Raw genomic sequence first — 25,746 nt, forward strand, 5'->3', positions numbered from 1 at the left:
ATCTATTTAAATGTAGTCTGAGAAATTCCTTTATATAGCAAATACTTCTGTGATGTTGCGCAACTTCCTTTTTTAATACTTGTACAACTGTTTTAAGTGTACGTTAATTTGATAACGCTATTTACTTAGTGTATGCCTGATTGGCTGCTACCGTTATAATGTGATAAGCGGTGGGCGGAGCATCCAGTACTTACCCCTAGCCCCTCGACTATAAGCAGCCATTGACGTCCGTACATCGACGATACCGCTCCGTTTAGCACCACCGCTTGCTGTCAGAGCTACACCGTATTTTAATTTGGGTCATATTTTATCTATCCTTCATCAACTCTTTGTCTTAGATTTCTCTCTGAAACAATTTTATACTCACATTTCAGTACATATGGTCTGAAGATATTGCTATTTGACCCAAGCCGGTTACAATTTTTATAGTTGTTCTATTTCGATGAAGACTATTTCAATTTCAAATTTAAAATATTCGATTACGATCGCTGTTTTATTCTCTATAAATGTGCTTTCAAAAATTACGATTTCCTTTTCTTTTCCACTCAAAAATGGAACAAGGGAACGACGGCCGTCTGTATGCCTCTGTATGCGCTCTAACTTCGTTTATCGTCGCGGCTATTAAGGGAAATATATAGTCGTGGCAGTAGAATAGTTCGGCAGTCATCTGCGAATGTCGCTTCTCTAAAATTTCGCAGCAGTTCTTCGTGAAAATAACATTGTCTTGCCTCCGCAGTTTTCCATATGACCACGAAGCATCTCAGTAGCACCTGCGTGTTGGTCGAACCTACGAACACAAATCTGATAGCACGACACTGAATTGCTCCGATATCTTGCTTTAATACGATCTGATTACGATCCCAAACAAGAATGGGCAGTACTCAAGAACTGGCTGCATTAGTGTTCTAAACGCTTTCTTTACTATCGTTCTACGTGCTCGTTCCTTTTGATATAGCATTGCTTCGTTATATATGTGTGAAGCAAGACTCCTATAATATTTCAAGATTGTAACAGTACTGTTTGCTTTACTCATCTGCATTAACTTACATTTGGCTACACTTAGAGCAAGATGTCTTTCGTTACACCCAATTCAAATTCTCCCAATGTGGTCGTATATCCTTCTACAGTTGGTCAACGGCGATACTCTCCAGTAGACAACAGCGTAATCAGCAAGCAGCTGGGGATTCCCGGTCACCCTTTCCGACAAGCTATTTATGTGCAATATATGGACAAAAAGAGCGGTCCTGTAACACTTCCCTGGCGCACTCTTGACGATAGTCTTGTCTCCAGCCCTCGCTGTCAGAAACAACGTAATTGTTTTCTGTTGCTTAAAAGTCTTCGAGCAACTCACATATCTGGAAAGTTACTCCGCATGCTCGGACCTTCTTTAACAGTCTGCAGTGGGACACCGTGTCAAATGCTTTCTTGAAACCTAGGAATATGGAAGTTAAAGAAGTTTCACAGTCAAAGTTTGTTGTTTTACCAGTGATAATTTAAATAGCACCACCACCTCTTGCACGAGTAGTTGGAGACAAACTGATGTAGTACTGAAAGGGATTATAGGAAGAGATTTTACTGTTATGACTTTAGGTTGGCATCACGGGGATGAGCTGAAAACAGCTGACGGATAGAAACTGTTTTTCTTATAGCCTCAATACTGCTTTTAATGATGACGTGTCCACTTCAAGCTTTCACGTTAGTTGAACAACGTTCAGTGATCCGTTTTATGATTTCTGAACGCGAGAAACCTGCAATATTCATTTCTCCAATGATTTTGCAGTTTGATGAGAGTCGTTTGGACCGCGGAATTATTTTTAAGTCGCTACGATTTAAAAACGGTCGAACCTAAGTGACTGGCGAACAATACGCTGGCAAGACAGTCAAAGTGTCAACTCCTTCACTAGAAACGCGGACTGCCGACAGTATTCGTGAATACCGATGTGTTACAGTTGAACATATATATCAAAAACAGTTGCAGTAAGTTCACAACTTTATCAGTAACAATTTGGCTACGAAGTCTTATCAGTAACAAGCTCAATTACAACAATAAAAGTTCAAAATGCGTTCCGAAAGAGTTAACGCGACAACACAAGGGAGTAAGAAAATTTTGAAATTTGTGGTAAGGTCTTATGTGGCCAAACTACTGAGGTCATCGGTCCCTACACTTACCCACTACTTAATCTAACTTACACTAAATTATGCTAAAGTCAACATACACACCCTTGAAAGACTCAGACCTTCGGCGGGGAGGGGGGGGGGGCGGGGGGGGGGGGGGGGAGCCGCGCGGACCGTGACAAGGCGCCTGAGACCACGCGGCTACACCACGCGGCAGGGAGGTAAGAAATGGTTCAAATGGCTCTGAGCACTATGGGACTTAACTTCTGAGGTCATCAGTCCCCTAGAACTTAGAACTACTTAAACCTAACTAACATAAGGACATCACACACATCCATGCCCGAGGCAGGATTCGAACCTGCGACCGTAGCAGTCGCGCGATCCCAGACTGTAGCGCCTAGAACCGCTCGGCCATACCGGCCGGCAAGGAGGTAAGACTCAAAGTGAGTACAGACGTCAAAGAACGCTACGAAAGGGAAAGTAATCCTACCCTAAATAAGGTTTTATAGGCATGAAACTTGGGTTCGCCATTTTCAACCAGAGTCGAAAAGATAAAGCGTGTAACGGAAGTACACCATCTTATCTGGTCGAAAGAGATTCAGAGCGCAAACAGCAGCGAGAATAGTGATGTTGACGATCTTTTTAGCGCACAATGAACGACGCCTATTACTCAGACGTATGATGAGCTAAGTGAAGCCAGATATGAGAGGAAAACATCTCGGATCTCAAAGGAAATTCTTGGTACTGATACGCGACAATGCTCGCCCTCTTACCACCCAGATTTCGTTCCCTCGCATTTTTATTTGTTTGGTCCAAGGGGGCATTAAGCTCAGTAACAAAGGCCTGGTCAAATATTTTGTGGGAAAGTGGCTCAAACAACAAGACAAGGCCTTCGTTACGTCAGGTATAATGAAACAAGTTCATAGTTAAGCTCTGTGTATTAATATTGCTTTCGATTGTGTTGAAAAGTAATAAAAGTCTCCAGAAAGAGATTTTTACTCTGCAGCGGAGTGTGCACTGATATGAAACTTCTTGGCTGATTAAAACTGTTTGCCGGACCGAGACTCGAATGTTCCCGAGTTCGAGTCTCGGTCCGGACACAGTTTTAATCTGTCAGGAAGTTTCATATCAGCACACACTCCGCTGCAGAGTGTAAATCTCATTCTGGAAACATCCACCAGGCTGTGGCTAATCCATGTTTCCGCAATATCCTTTATTTCAGGAGTGCTAGTTCTGCAAGGTTCACAGGAGAACTTCTGTATATTTTAGAAAGTAGGAGACGAGTTACTGGTAGAAGTGAGGCTGTGAGGACGTGGCGTAAGTCGTGCTTGGATAGCTCAGATGGTAGAGCACTTGCCCGCGAAAGGCAATGGTCCCGAGTTCGAGTCTCGGTCCGGCACGCAGTTTCAATCTGCGAGGAAGTTTGAATAAAAGCCTCATTTTGTAAAAATTCTTTACCTACATCGACTTTTCTCCTCAATTATTGAATGTTCCTCATATTAGCAAATTTTTATCGTTTTTCAGATAGTGTTGCGAGAGTACGGGTTCATCGTAGAGCATGAGCATCAAGAAGCTGCAAAACATTACTACGTAAGCCGACATTTGAAGACGGTCTCTACCGGTTTCTACCAGCTACGAGTTCAAATAGAGCAGACCATGAGCTGACGCACCAGAAAGCAAAGTAGGGCATTCGCGTTTCGGACTCACCGCTTCCGTGTGCACGGGGTGCGCAGCGAAGATGACGCCGGCAAGGGCGGCGAAGGCGGGCGCCAGTCCCGCGACGGCACAGCAGGCTCGCGCGAACAGCAGCGACGCGGCCGCGTGCAGCAGCACGTTGCTCGCGTGGAACCAGGCGGGCGCCGCGCCCACCAGCCAGTACGTCGCCCTGCACAGCGCGAGCCAAGACACGCTGTTAACATCAGCGCCCTCCACACTGCTCAGGGTTTCATCACATATAAACATACACTGTAGAGCCAAAGAAACTGGTGTAGCCATGCGCATATACAGGGTGTTACAAAAAGGTACGGCCAAACTTTCAGGAAACATTCCTCACACACAAATAAGGAAAAGATGTTATGTGGACATGTGTCCGGAAACGCTTAATTTCCATGTTAGAGCTCATTTTAGTTTCGTCAGTATGTACTGTACTTCCTCGATTCACCGCCAGTTGGCCCAATTGAAGGAAGGTAATGTTGACTTCGGTGCTTGTGTTGACATGAGAGTCATTGCTCTACAGTAATAGCGTGAAGCACATCAGTACGTAGCATCAACAGGTTAGTGTTCATCACGAACGTGGTTTTGCAGCCAGTGCAATGTTTACAAATGCGGGGTTGGCAGATGCCCATTTCATGTATGGATTAGCACGGGGCGATAGCCGTGGCGCGGTACGTTTGTATCGAGACAGATTTCCAGAACGAAGGTGTCCTGACAGGAAGACGTTCGAAGCAATTGATCGACGTCAGGGAGCACGGAACATTCCAGCCTATGACTCGCGACTGGGGAAGACCTGGAACGACGAGGACACCTGCAATGGACGAGGCCATTCTTCGTGCAGTTGACGATAACCCTAATGTCAGCGTCAGAGAAGTTGCTGCTGTACAAGGTAACGTTGACCACATCACTGTATGGAGAGTGCTACGGGAGAACCAGTTGTTTCCGTACCATGTACAGCGTGTGCAGGCACTATCAGCAGCTGATTGGCCTCCACGGGTACACTTCAGCGAATGGTTCATCCAACAATGTGTCAGTCCTCATTGCAGTGCAAATGTTCTCTTTACGGATGAGGCTTCATTCCAACGTGATCAAATTGTAAATTTTCACAGTCAACATGTGTGGACTGACGAGAATCCGCACGCAGTTGTGCAATCACGTCATCAACACAGGTTTTCTGTGAACGTTTGGGCAGGCATTGTTGGTGATGTCTTGATTGGGCCCCATGTTCTTCCACCTACGCTCAATAGAGCACGTTATCATGATTTCATACGGGATACTCTACCTGTGCTGCTAGAACATGTGCCTTTACATGTACGACACAACATGTGGTTCATGCACGATGGAGCTCCTGCACATTTCAGTCGAAGTGTTCGTACGCTTCTCAACAACAGATTCGGTGACCGATGGATTGGTAGAGGCGGACCAATTCCATGGCCTCCACGCTCTCCTGACCTCAACCCCCTTTCACTTTCATTTATGGGGGCATTTGAAAGCTCTTGTCTACGCAACCCCGGTACCAAATGTAGAGACTCTTCGTGCTCGTATTGTGGACGGCTGAACGTTTGGCCGTACATTTTTGTAACACCCTGTATGTATATATATATAAACGGGCAGAATACGGATCTGCCGTCGGCAACACCTACATAAGACAACAAGTGTCTGCCGCTGATGTCAGATCGGTTACTGGTGCTACAACGACAGGTTATCAAGATTTAAGTGAGTTTCAGTGTTGTGTTATAGTTGGCGCCCGACCGACGGGACCTAGCATCTCCGAAGTACCGATGAAGTGGGGATTTTTCCCGTCCGACAATCTCACGAGTGTACCGTGAATGTCATAAATCCGGTAAAACATGAAATCTTTGACAGCGCTGCGCCCGAAAAAAGATACTGCTAGAACGGGAGCAACGACGACTGAAGAGAATCCTGCAACCCTTCCAAAAATTGCTGCAGATTTCAATGCTGGGCCATCAACAAGTGTCAGCGAGCGAACCATCCAACGAAACATCATCGTTAAGGGCTTTCGGAGCAGAAGGTCTGCTCGTGTACCCTTGACTGCAAGACACGAAGATTTATGCCTCGCCAGGGCCCGTCAACACCGTCATTGGGCTAATGATTACTAGAAACGTGTTGCCTGGTCAGAGAAGTCTCGTTTAAAATTGTATCCTGTTGCGCGTGTACCGGTATGGAGACAACATCATAAATCCCTGGACCTGGTATGTATGCAGGGTATTGTTCAAGCTGGTGGAGCTCTTGTAATGGTGTGGGGCCTGTGCAGTGGATGACACGGGGCCCTTGATACGTCTAGATACGACTGTGACAGGTCACACGTACGTAAACATCCTGTCTGATCACCTGCTTCCATTCATGTCCATTGTGCATTCCGTCGGACTTGAGCAATTAAAGCAGGACAATTTGACACCCCAAACGACCACAGTTGCTACAGAGTTGCTCCAGGAACACTGTTCGGAGTTCAAATACTTCTTGATTCATTGGCGACTCCATGGAGTGATAGCTCCTCAGTTTTGGTTACTGATTACTTGTTACCTGTGTCTGAGTTTAATTTGTACACCACAGCACTGAAAATGATCACTATGTGATTGAAAATCGATTTTGCTATCAATAAAACATCAATATTACGGCCAACGCTGACCTTCCTTTTAATTTAATCAAACACTTCTGTTGCCCACCATACCGCCCCAGACATGAACATTATTGAGTGTATCTTAGACGCCTTGCAAGTTCCTATTCAGAAGAGATTTCCACCCCGTCGTACTCTTTCAGATTTATGGTCGGCCCTACACGATTCATGGTGTCAATTTCCTCCATCAGACAATATTCAAATCCATGCCACGTCGTGTTGCGGCCGTGTTCTCGTAGGGGCCCTACACGATATTAGGCAGGTGCACCAGTTTCATTGGCTCTTCAATGTACATCTACATGAATATTCTACAAATCATACTTAAAAGCCTGGCAGAGTGTTTATTGAAACACTTTCACAGTAACATTACACTCTCTAAGATCTTGGAAAGAACTAACACTTGTATATTTCCATGCGCGCTCTGATTTCTCTTAGTGTATTATGATGATATTTTCTTCCCATGTAGGTCGGCGAAAGCAAAACATTTTCGCATTCGGAGGAAAAAACTGGCGATTGAAAGTTCGTGAGAAGATCTCACCGCAAGGAGAAACGTCTTTGGTTTAAAGATGTCCACCCAAAATCCTGTACCATGTCCGTCACACTCTCTGCTTTATTTCTCGATGATACAAAACGTGCTGCTCTGCTCTGAACTTTTCTCGGTGTACTCCGTTAATCCAATCTGGTAAAGATCCCACACTGCGCAACAGTAATCCAAAAGAGGACGGTAGCCTAGTAGACCTATTGCATCTCCTAAGTGTTCTGCCAATAAATCGCAGTCTTTAGTTCGCCTTCCCTACAACGTTTTCTGTGTATTTTTTTCCAGTTCAAGCTGTTCCTAATTGTAATTCATAGGTATTTAGTTGAATTTACGACCTTTAGAATTGATTGAATTGTCTTTCTACAGGATTTTAACGGATTCCTTTTAGCACTCATGTGAATAACCTCGCACTCTTCGTCATTTAGGTTATATTATTCTGTATATTAGATACACTCCTGGAAATGGAAAAAAGAACACATTGACACCGGTGTGTCAGACCCACCATACTTGCTCCGGACACTGCGAGAGGGCTGTACAAGCAATGATCACACGCACGGCACAGCGGACACACCAGGAACCGCGGTGTTGGCCGTCGAATGGCGCTAGCTGCGCAGCATTTGTGCACCGCCGCCGTCAGTGTCAGCCAGTTTGCCGTGGCATACGGAGCTCCATCGCAGTCTTTAACACTGGTAGCATGCTGCGACAGCGTGGACGTGAACCGTATGTGCAGTTGACGGACTTTGAGCGAGGGCGTATAGTGGGCATGTGGGAGGCCGGGTGGACGTACCGCCGAATTGCTCAACACGTGGGGCGTGAGGTCTCCACAGTACATCGATGTTGTCGCCAGTGGTCGGCGGAAGGGGCACGTGCCCGTCGACCTGGGACCGGACCGCAGCGACGCACGGATGCACGCCAAGACCGTAGGATCCTACGCAGTGCCGTAGGGGACCGCACCGCCACTTCCCAGCAAATTAGGGACACTGTTGCTCCTGGGGTATCGGCGAGGACCATTCGCAACCGTCTCCATGAAGCTGGGCTACGGTCCCGCACACCGTTAGGCCGTCTTCCGCTCACGCCCCAACATCGTGCAGCCCGCCTCCAGTGGTGTCGCGACAGGCGTGAATGGAGGGACGAATGGAGACGTGTCGTCTTCAGCGATGAGAGTCGCTTCTGCCTTGGTGCCAATGATGGTCGTATGCGTGTTTGGCGCCGTGCAGGTGAGCGCCACAATCAGGACTGCATACGACCGAGGCACACAGGGCCAACACCCGGCATCATGGTGTGGGGAGCGATCTCCTACACTGGCCGTACACCACTGGTGATCGTCGAGGGGACACTGAATAGTGCACGGTACATCCAAACCGTCATCGAACCCATCGTTCTACCATTCCTAGACCGGCAAGGGAACTTGCTGTTCCAACAGGACAATGCACGTCCGCATGTATCCCGTGCCACCCAACGTGCTCTAGAAGGTGTAAGTCAACTACCCTGGCCAGCAAGATCTCCGGATCTGTCCCCCATTGAGCATGTTTGGGACTGGATGAAGCGTCGTCTCACGCGGTCTGCACGTCCAGCACGAACGCTGGTCCAACTGAGGCGCCAGGTGGAAATGGCATGGCAAGCCGTTCCACAGGACTACATCCAGCATCTCTACGATCGTCTCCATGGGAGAATAGCAGCCTGCATTGCTGCGAAAGGTGGATATACACTGTACTAGTGCCGACATTGTGCATGCTCTGTTGCCTGTGTCTATGTGCCTGTGGTTCTGTCAGTGTGATCATGTGATCTATCTGACCCCAGGAATGTGTCAATAAAGTTTCCCCTTCCTGGGACAATGAATTCACGGTGTTCTTATTTCAATTTCCAGGAGTGTATATAGAGGGCGTCCCATAAAAAAATCGACTAACTTTAAGGACAGCTTCCTTACACCAGAACAAGAAAATAAGTAGTGCACAAACGCTATTAAACATATCTCTTCTACTGCAAGCTCTTTGCTTTTCGTATTTTGGAAGGAACTAATATGGACCAAAACAAGATAAAAATACGTAGTAAACGTGGCCTCCAAAATGCATACCTTAGGAGCTACGATCTCTATTTCAGTAGAAAAGACCTTTTTCACACTACCGAAAAAGAAATAGTGCCCATAGCTGTTAATGTTTGCTTTTTGTGGACCATGATTACTCGACACTTCTCCTTTCTTTTGGTCAATACCTCCTCCTGCCAAAATAGAAGAGATGTATTCCATGTTATCCAAGATGAAAAAGTACCTCTTAAGGTACTCATTTTAGAGCACATACTTACTAGACTTTTTACTTATTTGTATAAGGAACCTGTCGCTACGGTTTGTCGGTCTTCCTTTGTGACATCCGGTATAACACACAAAAGAATTCAAAAAGATTGTCATCTGTTGGATGACGAACAGTTTGGCTTTAGAAAAGGTAAAGGCAGCACGGAGACACTTCTGACGTTGCGGTTTATGGTGGAAGCAAGACTGAAGAAAAAGCAACATACGTTTATTGTCAGTAACGACCACGAAAAAAGTTTTCGAGCATGCAGCATGGTCTGAAATTTTACAGATTCTGAGGTAAATAGGTGTAAATTATAGAGAAAGGAAGGTAATATGCAATATGTACAAAATCCAAAACAGCTCAATAATAATGGAAGAACATGAACGAAGTGCTCGAATTTAAAAGGGTGCAAGACAGGGATGTATTCTTTTGCCACTGATGTTCAAACTGTAGATCTAAGAAGCAATCACATAAAATTCAAGGTCAAAGAATATCAATAATAAGATCTGCTGATGACGTATATATCTTCAATGAAACGGGAGAAGAATTGCGGCATTTGTTGAATGGAATGAACAGAATGGAATGAAAAGTCAATGCATACAGAATATTGATTGAGAGTAAACAGAAGAAAGAAAATTGTAACGAGACGCAGCAGAAAGGAACACAGCGAGAAACTAAACAGCAGTATTATTTAAGGAATTCTGCTAACTAGGCAGAAAAGTAACCGTTGACGGACGGAGCAAGGAGAATATAAAAAGCAGACTACCACTGGCAAAAACGACATTCCTGGCCAAGGGAAGTCTACTAGTATCAAACATAGGCCTTAATTTGACGAAGAAATTTCTGAGAATGTACGTTTCGAGCACAGTATTCTGTGGGAGTGAAATACAGACTCTAGGAAAAATAGAATAGAAGCATTTCAGACATGGTGCTAGAGAAGAGTGTTGAAAACTAGGTGCACCCATAAGGCAAGGAATGAGGAGGTTCTCCGCACAACTCGTGAGGAATGGAGCATAGAGAATACACAGATCGGGAGAATCGACAGGATAACAAAACCGGTATAAATACCAGGAATAAATGCCATCCTACTATAGGAAGCTGTAGAGAGTAAAAATCGTAGAGGAAGTAAGAGACTGGAATACACTTAGCAAGTAATTTAAGACTTAGGTTGCAACTGCTACTCTAAGATGAAGAGGTTGGCACAGGAGAGGAATTGGTGGCGGACTGCGGCAAACCGGTCAGATGACTGATAACTCAGGGAAAGAAGCTGACCGTCTAGGGACTTATGATACGTAAAATTCCTCTAGCATGGTTGTTGCTCGAGTATAGTGCATAAAAAAAGGCAAGAGGAATGAATTTATGCTTCTCACAGTGCAAGGAGTATAATTTGTCATTAGAGTAACCAACTGCATTGCACAAATACTTTCGAAAAAGTGATTCAGTAAGTTCTAATAAATTACTTTTTAGACCTGCAGCGGAAGTGTCTGAGCGCCATGAAACTCTCCAAGCGTCTACGAAGGGTGGCTTTTGGCAAATTGTATCCAGCGTAGATACTGAAGTGACAAAAGTCATGGGATAACGAAAAGCACATGTACAGATGGCGGTAGTGTTCCACACTTAAGACTCAGAACGGCAGGGCGTTGGCGGAGGCGTCATTTGTACTCGGGTGATTCACGTGAAAAAGTGTCAGACAGGATTATGGCCGAGCGACGAGAATGAACAGACTTTGAACGCGGAATGGTAGATAGACCGAGACGCATGGGACACACCATTTAGGAAACTGTTAGGAAATTCAGTATTCCGAGATGCAAATTGTCAAGAGTGCACCGAGAATACCAAATTTCAAACATTACCTCTCACCACGGACTTTGCTTAACGAGCGAGAGCAGCGGCTCTTGTGAAGAGTCTTCAGTGCTAACAGACAGGTAACATTGATTGAAATAACCGCAGAAATCGAAGTGGGACGTACGAAAAAAGTATCCGTCAGGACAGTGCGGCGAAATTGGGCGTTAATGGGCTCTGGCAGCAGACGACCGACTCGCGTGCCTTTGCTAACAGTAGCGTTCTCGCTTCACGCGCCCGGGTTAGATTCCCGGCGGGGTCATGGATTTTCTCTGCCTCGTGATAACTGGGTGTTGTGTGATGTCCTTAGGTTAGTTAGGTTTAAGTAGTTCTAAGTTCTAAGGGACTGATGACCATAGATGTTAAGTCCCATAGTGCTCAGAGCCATTTTGAACCTTTGCTAACGGCACGATATCGACTGCAAAGCCTCTCGTGGGCTCCTGACGAAAAGTGTGGTACAGACCCCACGAAGCGATTCACTCAGGTCGTCAGTAAGGCAATGTGCATGCGGGTGGTGGCTCCAGTATTCTGTGGGTTCTGTTTTGTGGAATGGACTGGATCCTCGGATCGAAATGTCCAAATGAACCAATCATTGACTAGAAATGATTATATTCGGCTTCTTGGAGACCATTTGGAGCCATTCATGGACTTCAATTCCCCTACAACGATGGAAATTTTATGAACGAAAATATCCAGTCACCGGGCCACAGTGGTTCACGACTGATTTGATGAACAGTCTGAACAAGTCGAGCAAATTATTTGGCCACGTAGATCGCACGACAGAATCCCATCGAAAAACCATGGGACATAATCAAGAGGTCAGTTCGTGCACAAAATTCTGAGCCAGCAGGACTTTCGCAATTGTGGACAGCTGTAGAGACAATATCGCTGGCACACCCAACGACATGTACAGTCCATGCCACGGCAAGCTGTTAGATTACACCAGGAAAAGGAGGTTCGACACGATATTAGGAGTTGACCCATGCCTTTTGTCACCTCAGTGTACATGCGTACATAAGAAAGGAAAACAAAATTGAGTGTTGTTAGATGGCGATCAGTTCGGCTGCAGGAAATTTAAAGGCACCAGGGAGGCAGTTCTGACGTTGCGGCTGATAACAGAAGACAAGAAAATTGAAGAATAGTTCATATGGTGTGTCGACCAGGAAAAAAGTTCGACAGTATGAAATGGTAGTAGATGATCAAAATTCCGAGAAAAAAGTACAAGATATATGGAAAGAGGGTAATATACAATGTACACAGGGACCAAGGGGGAACAATAAGAGTGTAAGACCAAGAATGAAGAGCTCAGATTAAAGAGGGCGTGAAACAGGCATGTAGTATTTCACCTCTGCTGTTAAATCTACACACCGATGACGCTATGACAGAGATAAAATAAAGGTTCAGGAGTGGATTTAAAATTCATGGTGAGGTAATATCAGTTATAAAAGTCGGTCATGACGTTGCCATTCTCAGTGAAAGTGAAGAATAATTATAGAATCTGTTGAATGGAACGAACAGTCCAATGAGAACCAAAGGACAATAGAGAGTAAATTGAAGAAAGATGAAAGTAACCAAAAGAAGCAGATATTAGAACAGCGAGGAATTTAACATAAGAGCTAAAGATCACGAACTACACAACATTAACATTTTCTCCTATCTGGGCAGCAAAATAACCGGTGATGGACGGAGCAAGGAGGACATAAAAATCAGACTGACGCTGGCATACCTAGCAAAGAGAAGTCTACTGATATCAAATATAAGCATCAATTTCAGGAAGAGATTTCTGAGAATGTACGTTTGGAGAGCAGCATGGTATGATAGTGAAACATGGACTGTGGGAAAACCGGAACCGAAACAATCCTAGAATTTGGGATGTAATGTTACAGAAAAAGGCTGAAAATTAGGTGGACTCATAAGGTAAGGAATGCGAAGTTCTCTGCAGAATCGGAGAGGAGAGGAATGCGTGGAAAACACTGACAAGAATACGTGACATCTGTTAGACACAAGGGAATAATTTATGGAATATAAATTTCGCCTTTTACTCAAAAGACTGTTCTTCTTCTTTACTGTATTTTCTTTATTTCAACTTCTTCTTTTTCTTCTTTGCATAAAAGGCATAACCTATATCCAATATGTTTAACTGCAAACAGCCGGCCGCTGTGACCGAGCGGCCCTAGGCGCTTCAGCCTGGAACCACACGACGGCTGCAGTCGCCGGTCCGAATCCTGCCTCGGGCATGGATGTGTGTGATGTCCTTAGGTTAGTTAGGTGTAAGTAGTTCTAAGTTCTAGGGGTCGGATGACCTTAGATGTTAAGTCCCATAGTGCTCAGAGCCATTTGCACCATTTGTTAGCCCTAAAGGAAAAATGACCTGTACAGGAATATGTTTCGACTAGAGGCCGTAGTGCCCGAGCTATTCCAGAAGCACCGACAAAAGTGACCTTTAAACGCGTCCCCACTCCCACTCCCAGGCGCCACCGCTCACAGTTTTGGTATACTGATCATGGCACTCACTTCTACAACTGTAAGAATAATTTTGACTAAACGCATTATTTCCCACATTATATCCTTTTTGGTCCTCATTGACTGGCCTTACTATGCCACCGGCTTACTTGAGCACTTCAAATTGTAAAATTGATGTTTGTGTAAATTAGACCTAACCATTTCGTGATTTATAACACCATAAAATAAACAATTATATTGTTATGGTGTCAGGCCTTCGGATTACGAAGATATTGTGCTAGTAAGGGTTTAGTTTCGATCGAATTGTCAATGTAATTAGATTTAGTATAACGATTTCCAAAGTTGTTTTTCGTTCATTACCCTCACGGGCATGTATAAATTAAAAACGTTAACGAAGTATCCAACTGTGCTGGTGGTGTAACAGTCCAACGGATAAAGGCTAAAAAATATCGAATATCTGAAAAGATATCGCTGTAGGAAATTTTTGTACAGCAGTGGGAGGGAATGCCACGAGCAACGCTAGAAATCCTGAATGGTGAGTTATGAGTTTGGTGTGGAGGTGCGTTTGAAGGGCACTTTTGTAAGTTTTTCATGAATAACTCAAAAACCGTGATCTCCGGCGAAAACATGTCGCAATGTATGATTTAACTATACTAAATTATCTAAAAAAGGGTCCTGCTCATTTCTTTCTGCAGGATTAATAGTTTACGCGCAGCGAGTGAGAGAATATGAAAATCTCGCGCGGGGGTTACCAGGTCCAGCTATAGCATAACTTTCTTGAAACTACAGCGAGAGCAGCAGAATAGTCATCGTGTATAAGCGAAACAGAGAATTCGACAATATATCCACCAGGCGTGGAACAACAATATACACCATTGAACCAAAATTTTACGACCACATCGTTAACAGCATTTCAGCCTCCCATTGAAACACAGTGCTCCAGCTATTATCCTTTGCATGTGTACTAAAAGCTCTTGGTAGTTTTCCGGAGCTATGTTAAACCACATGGCTTAGCACAGGCGACGCAGCCTGTTTTACTAGCCGGTAGTTTGTAGGCGCGGAGATGGCACCAATGTTGTCATATAGTAGTACCATCGGATTACGATCAGGCGAATTTGGTAGCCGGTACAGGGGTTGGACAAAAATATGAAACCACCAAAAACATAACACGTTACCATGCCTAGTATAGTGTACCTGTACCGAAGCAGCTTCCAGGCGTCCTGTGTGGGTTTCAATAAAATGTTACACCAACCTTCCAGCAAAATAGTGGTAAATGCCTGAACCTTCTACCCAGATCAGACCACGAAGGATCAGTAAAATTAACATCTGATGACTGTGGTGGAAAGGGTATATCCGACAATTCATTCTATTTCTCGCAAAAATCCAGCTATCGTGTTGCAGCACACAATCACCACTGGGGAATAAACATTGTACCATTGGATGGACCTGATCAGCGAAAATGATAACAAAATTCTTGTCAATGTGACCTTGCAGAGTGAACATGGTGCCCTTTTAGTACCACGATGTGCCTACTCAAATCGTAGCCGAACACCCGCCATGTTTTATTCATGGAGCATGACCTTGGCCAGAAGTTAAAGGCAGTGTTAAACAAGACTCATCCGATATAATGCCGTTCTTCGATACTTTATGGCTTCGGGACCATATTTCCCTGTTACAGGCATTTGCATCACTGATGAGTGGTTATGGAGTTCCTGCTCGCCCTGCAATTCACTCTTTACGGAGCTCCATATTATTTACATTATTTTGGTGTTGTTTGGTACTGATAGGTTTCGTCAGTGCCACGTTCAATACGATAGCGCCTTTTGCAAATGTCGTCCTCTTATTTTCCGTCACAATGCTCTTCCGTGACCGTCCGTCACGATCACTCAACACAAACTTTCGTCCGCGGTGTTACTTAGCGGATGACGTTTTTCGGCTTACCCTTTATGCGTTTTAAATCTTCGACAAGGCGCTTCTTGAAAATCCCAGCACTTCGGCGACCTTGGTTACAGAAACACCCACTCAACCAGTACCAACAATCTTCCCACGTTCGAATGCACTTAACTTGGACAGAATGCACTCACAATTACACACAACAATTTTATGACCACCACTTGCAACTTATTAAGGATGCTGCACAGGTACCGCTACAGGTCACAGTCTTCGCGACATCTGTACTGAATTCAACTAGACATTCCTAGCGGTGTTTACATATTTTTGTCCAACCCCCGTAGATCAACGTTATGTTCTGTGTCATGCTCTTCAAACCACTGCACCACGATTCAGGTCTTGCGAAAGAGAGAGTTACCCTGAGAGAAGACAGCAATAGCGAAGAGGTGCTGATTGTGCACAACATTGTCACGACGTCCACAGCTTTCATTGTGTTTCCTAATCGCGTGAAAGCCCAGATGGATGTTCCCAAACTCTAATACTGTACACACTGGTCCGAGTCCGTGATACGATGCTTGTTTCGATCAATGGTTAGCCGCCATCACTGCGTACCCAGATAAGACCATCGAAGCGATGTCACAAGAAACGTGGTTCATCCTATAAGCAATACGTTTCGCTCTTGCCTTGGTAACACTTTACGTGCCCGCAGCCCTACCAGGTAGTTTTCAGTCTCGCGGTGGACAGGGTCAGAATGTCTTGGGTCATCGTATTTTAATAACAAACCAGTGATAACTTTAGAATTTAAGGAAATAAACACCGGGAAGCAGATAAGACACCTAAAAATGGGTATAATTTCAACAGAATGGACAACTATATCTTCAAAGCTTCGTGTCTTCCCGCCACCAGGAAGTATGTACCCAGCCACGGCGTTTCGGTAAAAGACAATCATCTGGTAACCACCTAGAGTTCAGTCAGACACTCAAGTACACTTACATACACGGACGCAAACACACACACACACACACACACACACACACACACACACACACACACACACTCTGAACTAGCAGAGGGATCGGAACTTTATGTTGTGGACTTATACGTCTGGAGAAATGTGTGATAACAACTAAACCACCCGGAAAGTTTTACTTTCATATTCATGTGTATCTCTAGAGAGAAGAGAAATTGAGAGTTATAATTCCCGGTCTCATGTATTCTACAAAATAAACGGAGTACGAGCTCAATTAGAGAATAACTTGATGAGAAATTGGCGTCGGCAAATTGGGAGGCTTGATGACACGTACGTAGTTCGATTCTGGAGTAAACCTACTTTCGTAGTTTTGTAATTTTTTATTTATTGTCTAATTTCGTCAACTTTTTTCGTTTTTTGAGCCAACTAGTCGGTACTGTTTTCCGACTAGTGTGATGTGAACCATAATTTTGTAATATTGTATTTATTATTTTATTTTTTTCATCTTTCTTCGTTTTTTGAGTCAACTAGTCGGTACTGTTTTCCGTCTAGTGTGATGAGAACCATAGGGAGTTCTTCTCCTGTGCGAACGACATTCATGTTAAACATTATTAATACTGATATCCACTTACGTGACAGAAGTCATGGGATAGCGATATGCACATATACAGTTGATGGTATTATCTCAAGTACAAGAGGTATAAAAGGGCAGTGCATTGGTGCAGCTGTAATTTGCACTCATGTGATCCATGTGAAAAGGTTTCCGGCATGATCATTGCCAGACGACGGAAAATAACAGGTTTTGAACGCGGGATGGACGCTATGGTAGACGCATGGGACATACCGTTTGGCAAATCCTTAGAGAATTCAATATTCCGACATCCTCAGTACCAATAGTGTGCCGAGAATACAAAATTTCAAGTATTACCTCTCACCCCAGACAACGCAGTGGCAGACAGCCTTCAGTTAACGATCGATAGCTGCGGGTTTTCGTAGAGCCGTCAGTGCTAACACAAAAGCAACAGTGAGTGAAATAAGCACAGAAATCAGTTAGGGATGTACGACGAACGTATCCGTTTGGACAGCGTGGCGAAATTTGTCGTTAATGGGTTACGGCAGCAGCCTACAGAAGCTAGTGCCTTTGCTAACAGCACGATATCGCCTGCAACGCTTGGCCTGGTTTCGTAACCAGATCGATTGGATTATAGACTTCTGGAAAGTCGCGGCCTGGTCGGATAAGTCCCGATTTCAGTTGCTAAGAGCTGACAGTAGGGCTCGGGTGTGGCACAGATCCCATGAAGCTATGGACTCAATGAATGACAGTGCACCATGTTACCGTGCCACAACTGTTAGCGACTGGTTTGAACATTTTGGGCAATTCCAGAGGATATTTTGGCCACCCACATCGCCCGACATGAATCCCTTCGAACGTTTAGGTGCCATAATCAAGAGATCACTTCGTGCGCAACATCCTGCACCGGTAACACTTTGGCAATTATGGACGGTTACAGAGACAGCATGGCTCAGTGTTTCTACAGGGAATTTCCAACAACTTTTTGACTAGATGCCACATCAAGTGGTCGCCCTACGGCAGGAAAAAGAGAGCCGACACGACATTAAGAGGTATCCCATGACTTTGTCACCTCAGTGTACATCCATGAATAGGGCTCCTTTAATTATAGATGGGATACATTCCGCTAAACGAGTGGTTTTTACCTTCTTGTCGACATAGTGGATATTGTGTTACTATATCCAAGTATTACAGTATAAAAAGTACTCAATTTCGAAATATTTTATAACACAGAATATTTGTTGTTTTGTTGTGTACTAGAACTTAAAGTAAGTGTGGAATGGAGGGGAGGGGGGAGCGCGGGGGGGGGGGGGGGTTCGTGGCGTTATCCTGTAAGTTGGTAAGCGTGCTACAAACAGTGTGCAGAATGGCCTGTAGGTGGCAGCATAGTGCAGATGCACACATATCGTCGCAGTATCAGTATAAAAATGGCCGCCCCACTTGCGACTTGCACCAGCGAAGAACAGAGTTCTGTTATTCGGTTTTTGCGTAGTGAAGGTGTGAAACCTATAGAAATTCATCGACGAATGAAGGTTCGGTACGGTGATGCATGTTTGTCACAGCAGCAAGTCTACGAATGGAATAGGAAGTTCGCAAATGGTGTGACTTTAGTGGAAGATGCTCCTCGTTCAGGTCAGGCACAACGAGTTGTGACTCCACAGAACACTGCAGCACTTGAAGCCATAGTGAGGGAAAACCGCCGGCCGACACTGAATGACATTGTAGCATGTTTACAGATTACTCATGGGTGAGCACACCACATTGTACATGATGTGTTCCAGTTTCACAAAGTGTCTGCAAGATGTGTGCCACGGCAGCTGACTCGTGAAATGAGAGAACGACGTGTTGATGCTTGTGAAGAACTTCTTCGGCGCTTTGAACGAGAAGGTGATGGCTTCCTTGCAAGAAGAGTTACTGGGGACGAAACCTGGGTGCACTTCCACCAAACGGAAACGAAGAGAGCGAGCAAGGAATGGCGCCATTCCTCATCGCCAAAACCAAAGAAGTTTCGAACAGAACCATCAGCAGCGAAGGTTAGGCTGACTTTTTTTTGGGACGAAAAAGTTGTCATTGTTTAGCATTACATGCCTATAGGGACCACTGTCACCAGTGCATCATACACAGATCTCCTAAAAAATCATCTGCGGCATTCAATCAAATCAAAACGATGTGTATCGCTGTCAGCAGGTGTCCTTTTGCAACATGACAATGCAAGGTCCCACACTGCCCGTACAACAGTTGCAACAATCACAGACCTGTATTTTGAGTGTCTTCCTCATCCACCATACTACCCAGACCTTTCCCCAGTGATTTCCGTACGTCTGGACCACTCAAAGACGCAATGGGAGGAAAGAAGTTCCGTTCCGATGAAGAGGTACGCCACGCGGATCATGAGTGGTTGCGCGGACTACCAAAAGAATTTCTTTCTAAAGGAATTTATGCACTTTGTAAGCGCTGGGGGACTTGCATTGAGCGTGGGGTAGATTATGTTGAAAAGTGATACAGCTTTCTAGCACTTTTGCACAACAAATAACATTTAAAATAATATTTAAGGTTTTCATTTGACTCACCCTCGTATATTACTAAGTGCTGACTGGATTGGAGGTCTAAGACATTGCGCGAAGCGTAACGTACAAGCATACTTTGTAGAATATCAGGCCTATAGAGCATTCACGCTGAGCCTACTCGATATGCGATACGATACGCGGTGCATCTCGTGATATGACGCAGCGCTTAAAGAGTTCGAGCGACTTAACAGGTTCACACTGGAGCGACAGTGCAACAAATGTGACGCCTGTGTACGTCGCATCGCTCGGAGCAATAAGGATGATGGTGATGATGATGTTTGGTTTGTGGGGCGCTCAACTGCACGGTAATCAGCGCCCATACAAAGTCCCAATTTTTACACAGTCCAATTTTCTTACACAATCCTGTCTAGCCACTATCACGAGTGGTCGAGTGATGATGATGATGAAACAATTAAGACAACACATACACCGAGTTCCCGGGAAGAGAAAATCCCCAAACCGGCCAGGAATCGAGGCGCAATATGGAGTGCTAGTCGCTCCGCGCGGCATGTGTCATATACGGAGAGGAATATTTAATGTCATCCGATGCGCATAAAAAAAGGGTTGTATGTAGATGAAGTAAAGCTACATCCGTCTCTGTACTTAGTTTCTCAGTAAAACTTTTACTTTTCGAGTAGAAAATTAAAAATCCCTATTGCGGGAGGCGCACGCGTTCTTCGCTACTCGTATGTAGTCGTTCTGTTCGATTGCGAGGAAACCACTCAGGCAAAACAAGGAAAAAGAAAAGAAAAATAACTGATAGTCCTGCATCATATTGTAATAATGAACTGATTTACTTTTCGTTATTGCAACGTAATTATTGTGATACGTCACAGATAAGTAAGCCACTGGGCAGGTTTTGAAAAGTTTGCAGCGAAGAATGGGGTCGCTGGCCAGTTAACGTTTGGTGGGTTTCAGATCGTAGGCTGGTGGATACATAGCTAACATATCTATTTTGTTTTTAACGGTGGTGGAAGAGAGGTACCTCTTTCTGTTCTCGAGAAACTACGTGAGATATTTTGGAGTCTGTCCGCGAAGTGTTCGGCAGCTATACTCCACACGCACTTGTCCTTCACCAGCAGTGGTCTGCAGTGCGGAGTGCGGAGATGCCTCGTGTTTCTCGTTTCGTATGCCACCGATACAGGCTGATGCTGGAAATGAAGTCTTTCTCAAATGAAAAGAAATGAAAAGACAGCTGATGAAGCTGACTGGATGTTTTTACAGTCTGTGCTCCATGATTTCCGGAAACTCTGTGACAGGAGTAAAAGGAATCTGAAAGCTGAACTCTCGTTACAAAGGTGCGAAATAAAGTCGCTTTGGAGGCTACCCACCGCTCTAGTAAATATGCGGAGATTTGTATTGAAGCTGCTAGGGTCGCATAAAATGTCATACAGTAGATTAAGAATGACGTTATTGATCACAAATGTGCATTACGCATTTCGGAATTATTTGCATCTTCAGAAACTCAAGCCTTAAATGTGGCAAAACACTAGGGCCTTACCAGTTGTGTACGTAACATGAGATAACAGGACCCTCTTTACTACGCAGCTGCAAACGCTCAAGTCCTTGTGCTACCTTTGCATTTGGATTTCTGTAGAAGGAAATAGTTCCGAAACATATCATACACTCTTTGACATCAATAAAGTCATTTTTCACTTTCTGTATGACCTTTCATGTGACCTAGACAACTGTACTGTAGATCTAGGCGTCTTAATATTCCTGTAACTTTTGAATGAGAAGCTTGACGAAGACCGAGAAGGACACAAGATTTTTCTTATCATCATGAGCTTCTTCCATTTCTTCAAATACATTGTGTACCTTTATGCAGACTTTATCCGTAAGGTCAGTAACTTTCATCTGAATACTCCGCAAGTTGGATCATTTACTACTTCGCAATAATGAATAATTCATTGTTTATTAATCTGTAACTTTTACTTAAACAGGGTGTTACAAAAAGGTACGGCCAAACTTTTAGGAAACATTCCTCACACACAAAGAAAGAAAATATGTTATGTGGACATGCGTCCGGAAACTCTTACTTTCCATGTTAGAGCTCATTTTATTACTTCTCTTCACATTAATCATGGAATGGAAACACACAGCAACAGAACGTACCAGCGTGACTTCAAACACTTTGTTACAGGAAATGTTCAAAATGTCCTCCGTCAGCGAGAATACATGCATCCACCCTCCGTCGCATGGAATCCCTGATGCGCTGATGCAGCCCTGGAGAATGGCGTATTGTATCACAATCGTCCACGATACGAGCGCGAAGAGTCTCTACATTTGGTACCGGGGTTGCGTAGACAAGAGCTTTCAAATGCCCCCATAAATGAAAGTCAAGAGGGTTGAGGTCAGGAGAGCGTGGAGGCCATGGAATTGGTCCGCCTCTACCAATCCATCGATCACCGAATCTGTTGTTGAGAAGCGTACGATCACTTCGACTGAAATGTGCAGGAGCTCCATCGTGCATGAACCACATGTTGCGTCGTTCTTGTAAAGGCACATGTTCTAGCAGCACAGGTAGAGTATCCCGTATGAAATCGTGATAACGAGCTCCATTGAGCGTAGGTGGAAAAACATGGGGCCCAATCAAGACATCACCAACAATGCCTGCCCAAACGTTCACAGAAATGAGTCGCATGTCAACACAAGCACTGAAGTCAACATTACCTTCCTTCAATTGGACCAACTGCCGGTGAATCGAGGAAGTATAGTACATACTGACGAAACTAAAATGAGCTCTAACATGGAAATTAAGCGTTTCCGGACACATGTTCACATAACATATTTTCTTTATTTGTGTGTGAGGAATGTTTCCTGAAAGTTTGGCCGTATCTTTTTGTAACACACTGTATACAATCATAAAAAAAAGTTTTGCATCACCCCGGTTCCCAGAAGTCCTGAAGATAGACGTTGACTGTGAATATTGTATCACAGACACAGTCCCTTTGACTGTTCACAGATGTCACTAAACCCTCCCAAAGATGTAAATAACCTTGCATAAGCAGCGCCTATTAAACTGAGGAGTCCTACAGCCAATCAGCTCCAGTCATTCCACCTGGAAGAAGGAACACGGCTCGTGTTGTCTGTAGTTCTACCAAATACCGCGGTTCGATGGCGTCCACATTGTTACTTTGTTACCAGGTAAGGCTCTAAACAAGGGAAGTGTCCAGTCGTCTCGGAGTGGACCAATACGATGTTGTTCGGACATGGAGGAGATATAGAGAGACAGGAGCTGTCCATGACATGCCTCGCTCAGGCCACCCGAGGGCTACTACTGCAGTGGATGACGGCTACCTACGGGTTAGGGCTCGTAGGAACCCTGACAGCAACGCCACCATGTTGAATAATGCCTTTCGTGCAGCCACAGGACGTCGTGCCCAACAACATGCCGAATGGACCGCTCAGGATTAGCATCACGTTCTCTTCACCAATGAATGTCGCATATGCCTTCAACCAGACAATCGTTGCAGACGTGTCAGGCTGAACGCTTTTGACACACTGTCCAGCGAGTGCAGCAAGGTGAAGGTTCCCTACTGTTTTCTGGTGGCATTATGTGGAGCCGACGTACGCCGGTGGTGGTCATGGAAGGCGCCATAACGGCTGTACGAAACGTGAATGTCATTCTCCAACCGATAGTGCAGCCATATTGGCAGTATACTGGCAAGGCATTCATCTTAATGCACTACAATTCGCGCCCCCAGAGCGCACATCTTGTGAATGACTTCCTTCAGAAAAGCGATATCCCTCGAGTAGAGTGGCCAGCATGTTCTCCAGACATGAACCCTATCGAACATACCTGGGATGGATTGAAAAGGTCTGTTTATGGACGACGTGAGCCATCAACCACACTGAGGCATCTACGCCGAATCGCCGTTGAGGAATGGGACAATCTGGACCAACAGTGCCGTGATGAATTTGTGGACAGTATGCCACGACGAATACAGGCGTCCATCAACGGAAGAGGAAGAGCTACTGGGTATCAGAGCTAACGGTGTGAACCACCACCCCTGAAAGTTTCGCTGTGTTGTTATATAACATGCATTGTGATTTTTGCATGAGCATTAAAAAGGGCGGAAATGATGTTTATGTTGATCTCTATTCCAATGTTCTGTACGGGTTCCGGAACTCTCGAAACCGAGGCGATGAAAAAGTTTTTTTTATGTGTTTATGTACCATAATGAATAAAGGACAGTGGGTGGTGGAAAAATTGTCTTTTCATGGTGGAATTTTTAACGCCATTCATACACTTTTACCATCTTACGTGATTGTAATGATTATCACCTCAGTAGCGGAAAAAACAAGTTGAACATTTGTGTCCGCTTTTAGGAGTAGCTGATAGCAGTTGCTCCAAAAGGTGGAAACTGTCCGGAGTCATTCTGTAGAATTCGTGGAAATTTTCGTGTTGAGAGACCTTACGGCAAACCACAGTCGGACTATTATTTTTATAGCATTATTTGAATGCCCAGAGTACTTCCTTTTCTTTTCCAATTGTTTGAACTATAAATAACATTGAACCTCAAAATATCATGTGGAGGAGGGGGTGTTACTATATGTCCACCTTTTAAAAATAGTACAATCTAGTCATTTTTCTTATATTTTAAAATTTTGAAAAAAAAAATTTGTTGTTGTTAATCAATTCTTCTAACAGTTTCCTGAATTTTTTAAATTTTTCAGTCAAACTTAACACAAAAATTTAAGTCATGGTACTGATTGTTACTTTCCCAAATGAAAGTTAAATTCAAATTTTCATGTTCAGGAGCGTATTTATACACCAGTATGTCTCCAAAAAGCATGTTTTGACTTAGAGTGAATAAAAATTAACGGACTTTGCGTTCAAACCTTTTCTCTTGTGGTCATACTATAGCTGGTAGTACACATTATTGAAAGTGTCTGGATAGTGCTAAGAGTGTGCTAAACTACATTTTCAGGTTCTGGAACCTACTTCCACATCAGTACATATCTAACATGTGAGTTATTAGATACGTTAAGAACAATATACGAATTTGTTTCGTTTTAGATTTTTTTAAAGGGTGGACATGAAGTACCGTCCCCATGCCCCCACGCCACCAATATCTTTTAATTGTCGTTGTAGGAAATGCGTTGGTATTGCTAGCGTTAGGGCACAATACAGCCCTTTTTTACAGGAACCGGCCAGTGTGGCCGAGAGGTTCTAGGCGCTTCAGTCTGGAACCGCGCGACCGCTACGGTCGTAGGTTCGAATCCTACATCGTGCATGGATGTGTGTGATGTCCTTAAGTTAGTTGGGTTTAAGTAGTTCTAAGATCTAGGGGACTGATGACCTCAGATGTTAAGTCCCATAATGCTCAGAGCCATTTTCTTTTCACAGGAGTTCATGACTGCAAGTGAAACAAAACAGAAAAGTGATTTGTACTGTCTTGGTGCTTGTAGTATGGCGAGTCGCATCGCTTATCGTATCGCATACCGAATCATCCAAATCGGGACACGAGTGCCGCCTTCAGCGGCCCTTGTTGCTACGTGTCTTATCGCATTCCATATCGTTGCCTATGTTGTAGAGGGACGTGTTCTGATTACCTGGCTAGCGGCAGTTCGTGCAGCTGCTTTTCTCAGAAAATCGATCCCGAAGTTTCCTGCGTATTGCCTGTACCCGTAACGATAGTTATGCTTCTATCAAGTGAACGTAGTGCAGCTGCTAAGGTTCGCCACTTCCACGTTGGCGGTAAGGGTTCAAATCCAGCTTTTTTTCCCCCTCCGGTGCTGAACAAGGAGCGAAAATCGTCACCGTACGGCAGATATGATTTGTACAAAATTAGTCGTTTCTTCACACGACAATATACAGGGTGATTATAATTAAAGTTAAACTTTCAAACCGCTGCATAAATAACACCGCTGGTCAGTTGACATCAAATTGCTATGGAATATTATTGGAGAAGGGGAAAACGTATGGCAAAAGAAACATAAATAGTTACAAAATGTAGCAATAGATGTCGCTTTAATCATAATAATTTAATCGTCGTCGACTACAAATGATAAATGAATCATACAACAATGCCTACGGTGTACGTTTGTCATTAAACTGTACTACTCACTGTGCATGGGTGTACAGGTGCGATACTGTAGGCCCCACCACGGCAATGCTGTATCACATCGAATGCGAAAAATCGGT

At 44.3% G+C, this 25,746-nt stretch overlaps 1 protein-coding gene across 1 annotated transcript in view; it reads right to left on the reverse strand.

The window, feature by feature from the left end:
* LOC124622915 (protein O-mannosyl-transferase TMTC1-like) overlaps window positions 1-25,746 on the reverse strand; it is a 675,090-nt gene that overhangs the window by 374,427 nt on the left and 274,917 nt on the right. The window contains exon 4 of the mRNA XM_047148705.1: window positions 3,823-4,000. Coding sequence (XP_047004661.1) covers window positions 3,823-4,000 — 178 coding nt within the window. The remainder of the gene's footprint in view (window positions 1-3,822; window positions 4,001-25,746) is intronic.

Source organism: Schistocerca americana, chromosome 7 (genome assembly GCF_021461395.2).
Source record: "Schistocerca americana isolate TAMUIC-IGC-003095 chromosome 7, iqSchAmer2.1, whole genome shotgun sequence".
Classification (NCBI taxonomy): Eukaryota; Metazoa; Arthropoda; class Insecta; order Orthoptera; family Acrididae; genus Schistocerca; species Schistocerca americana.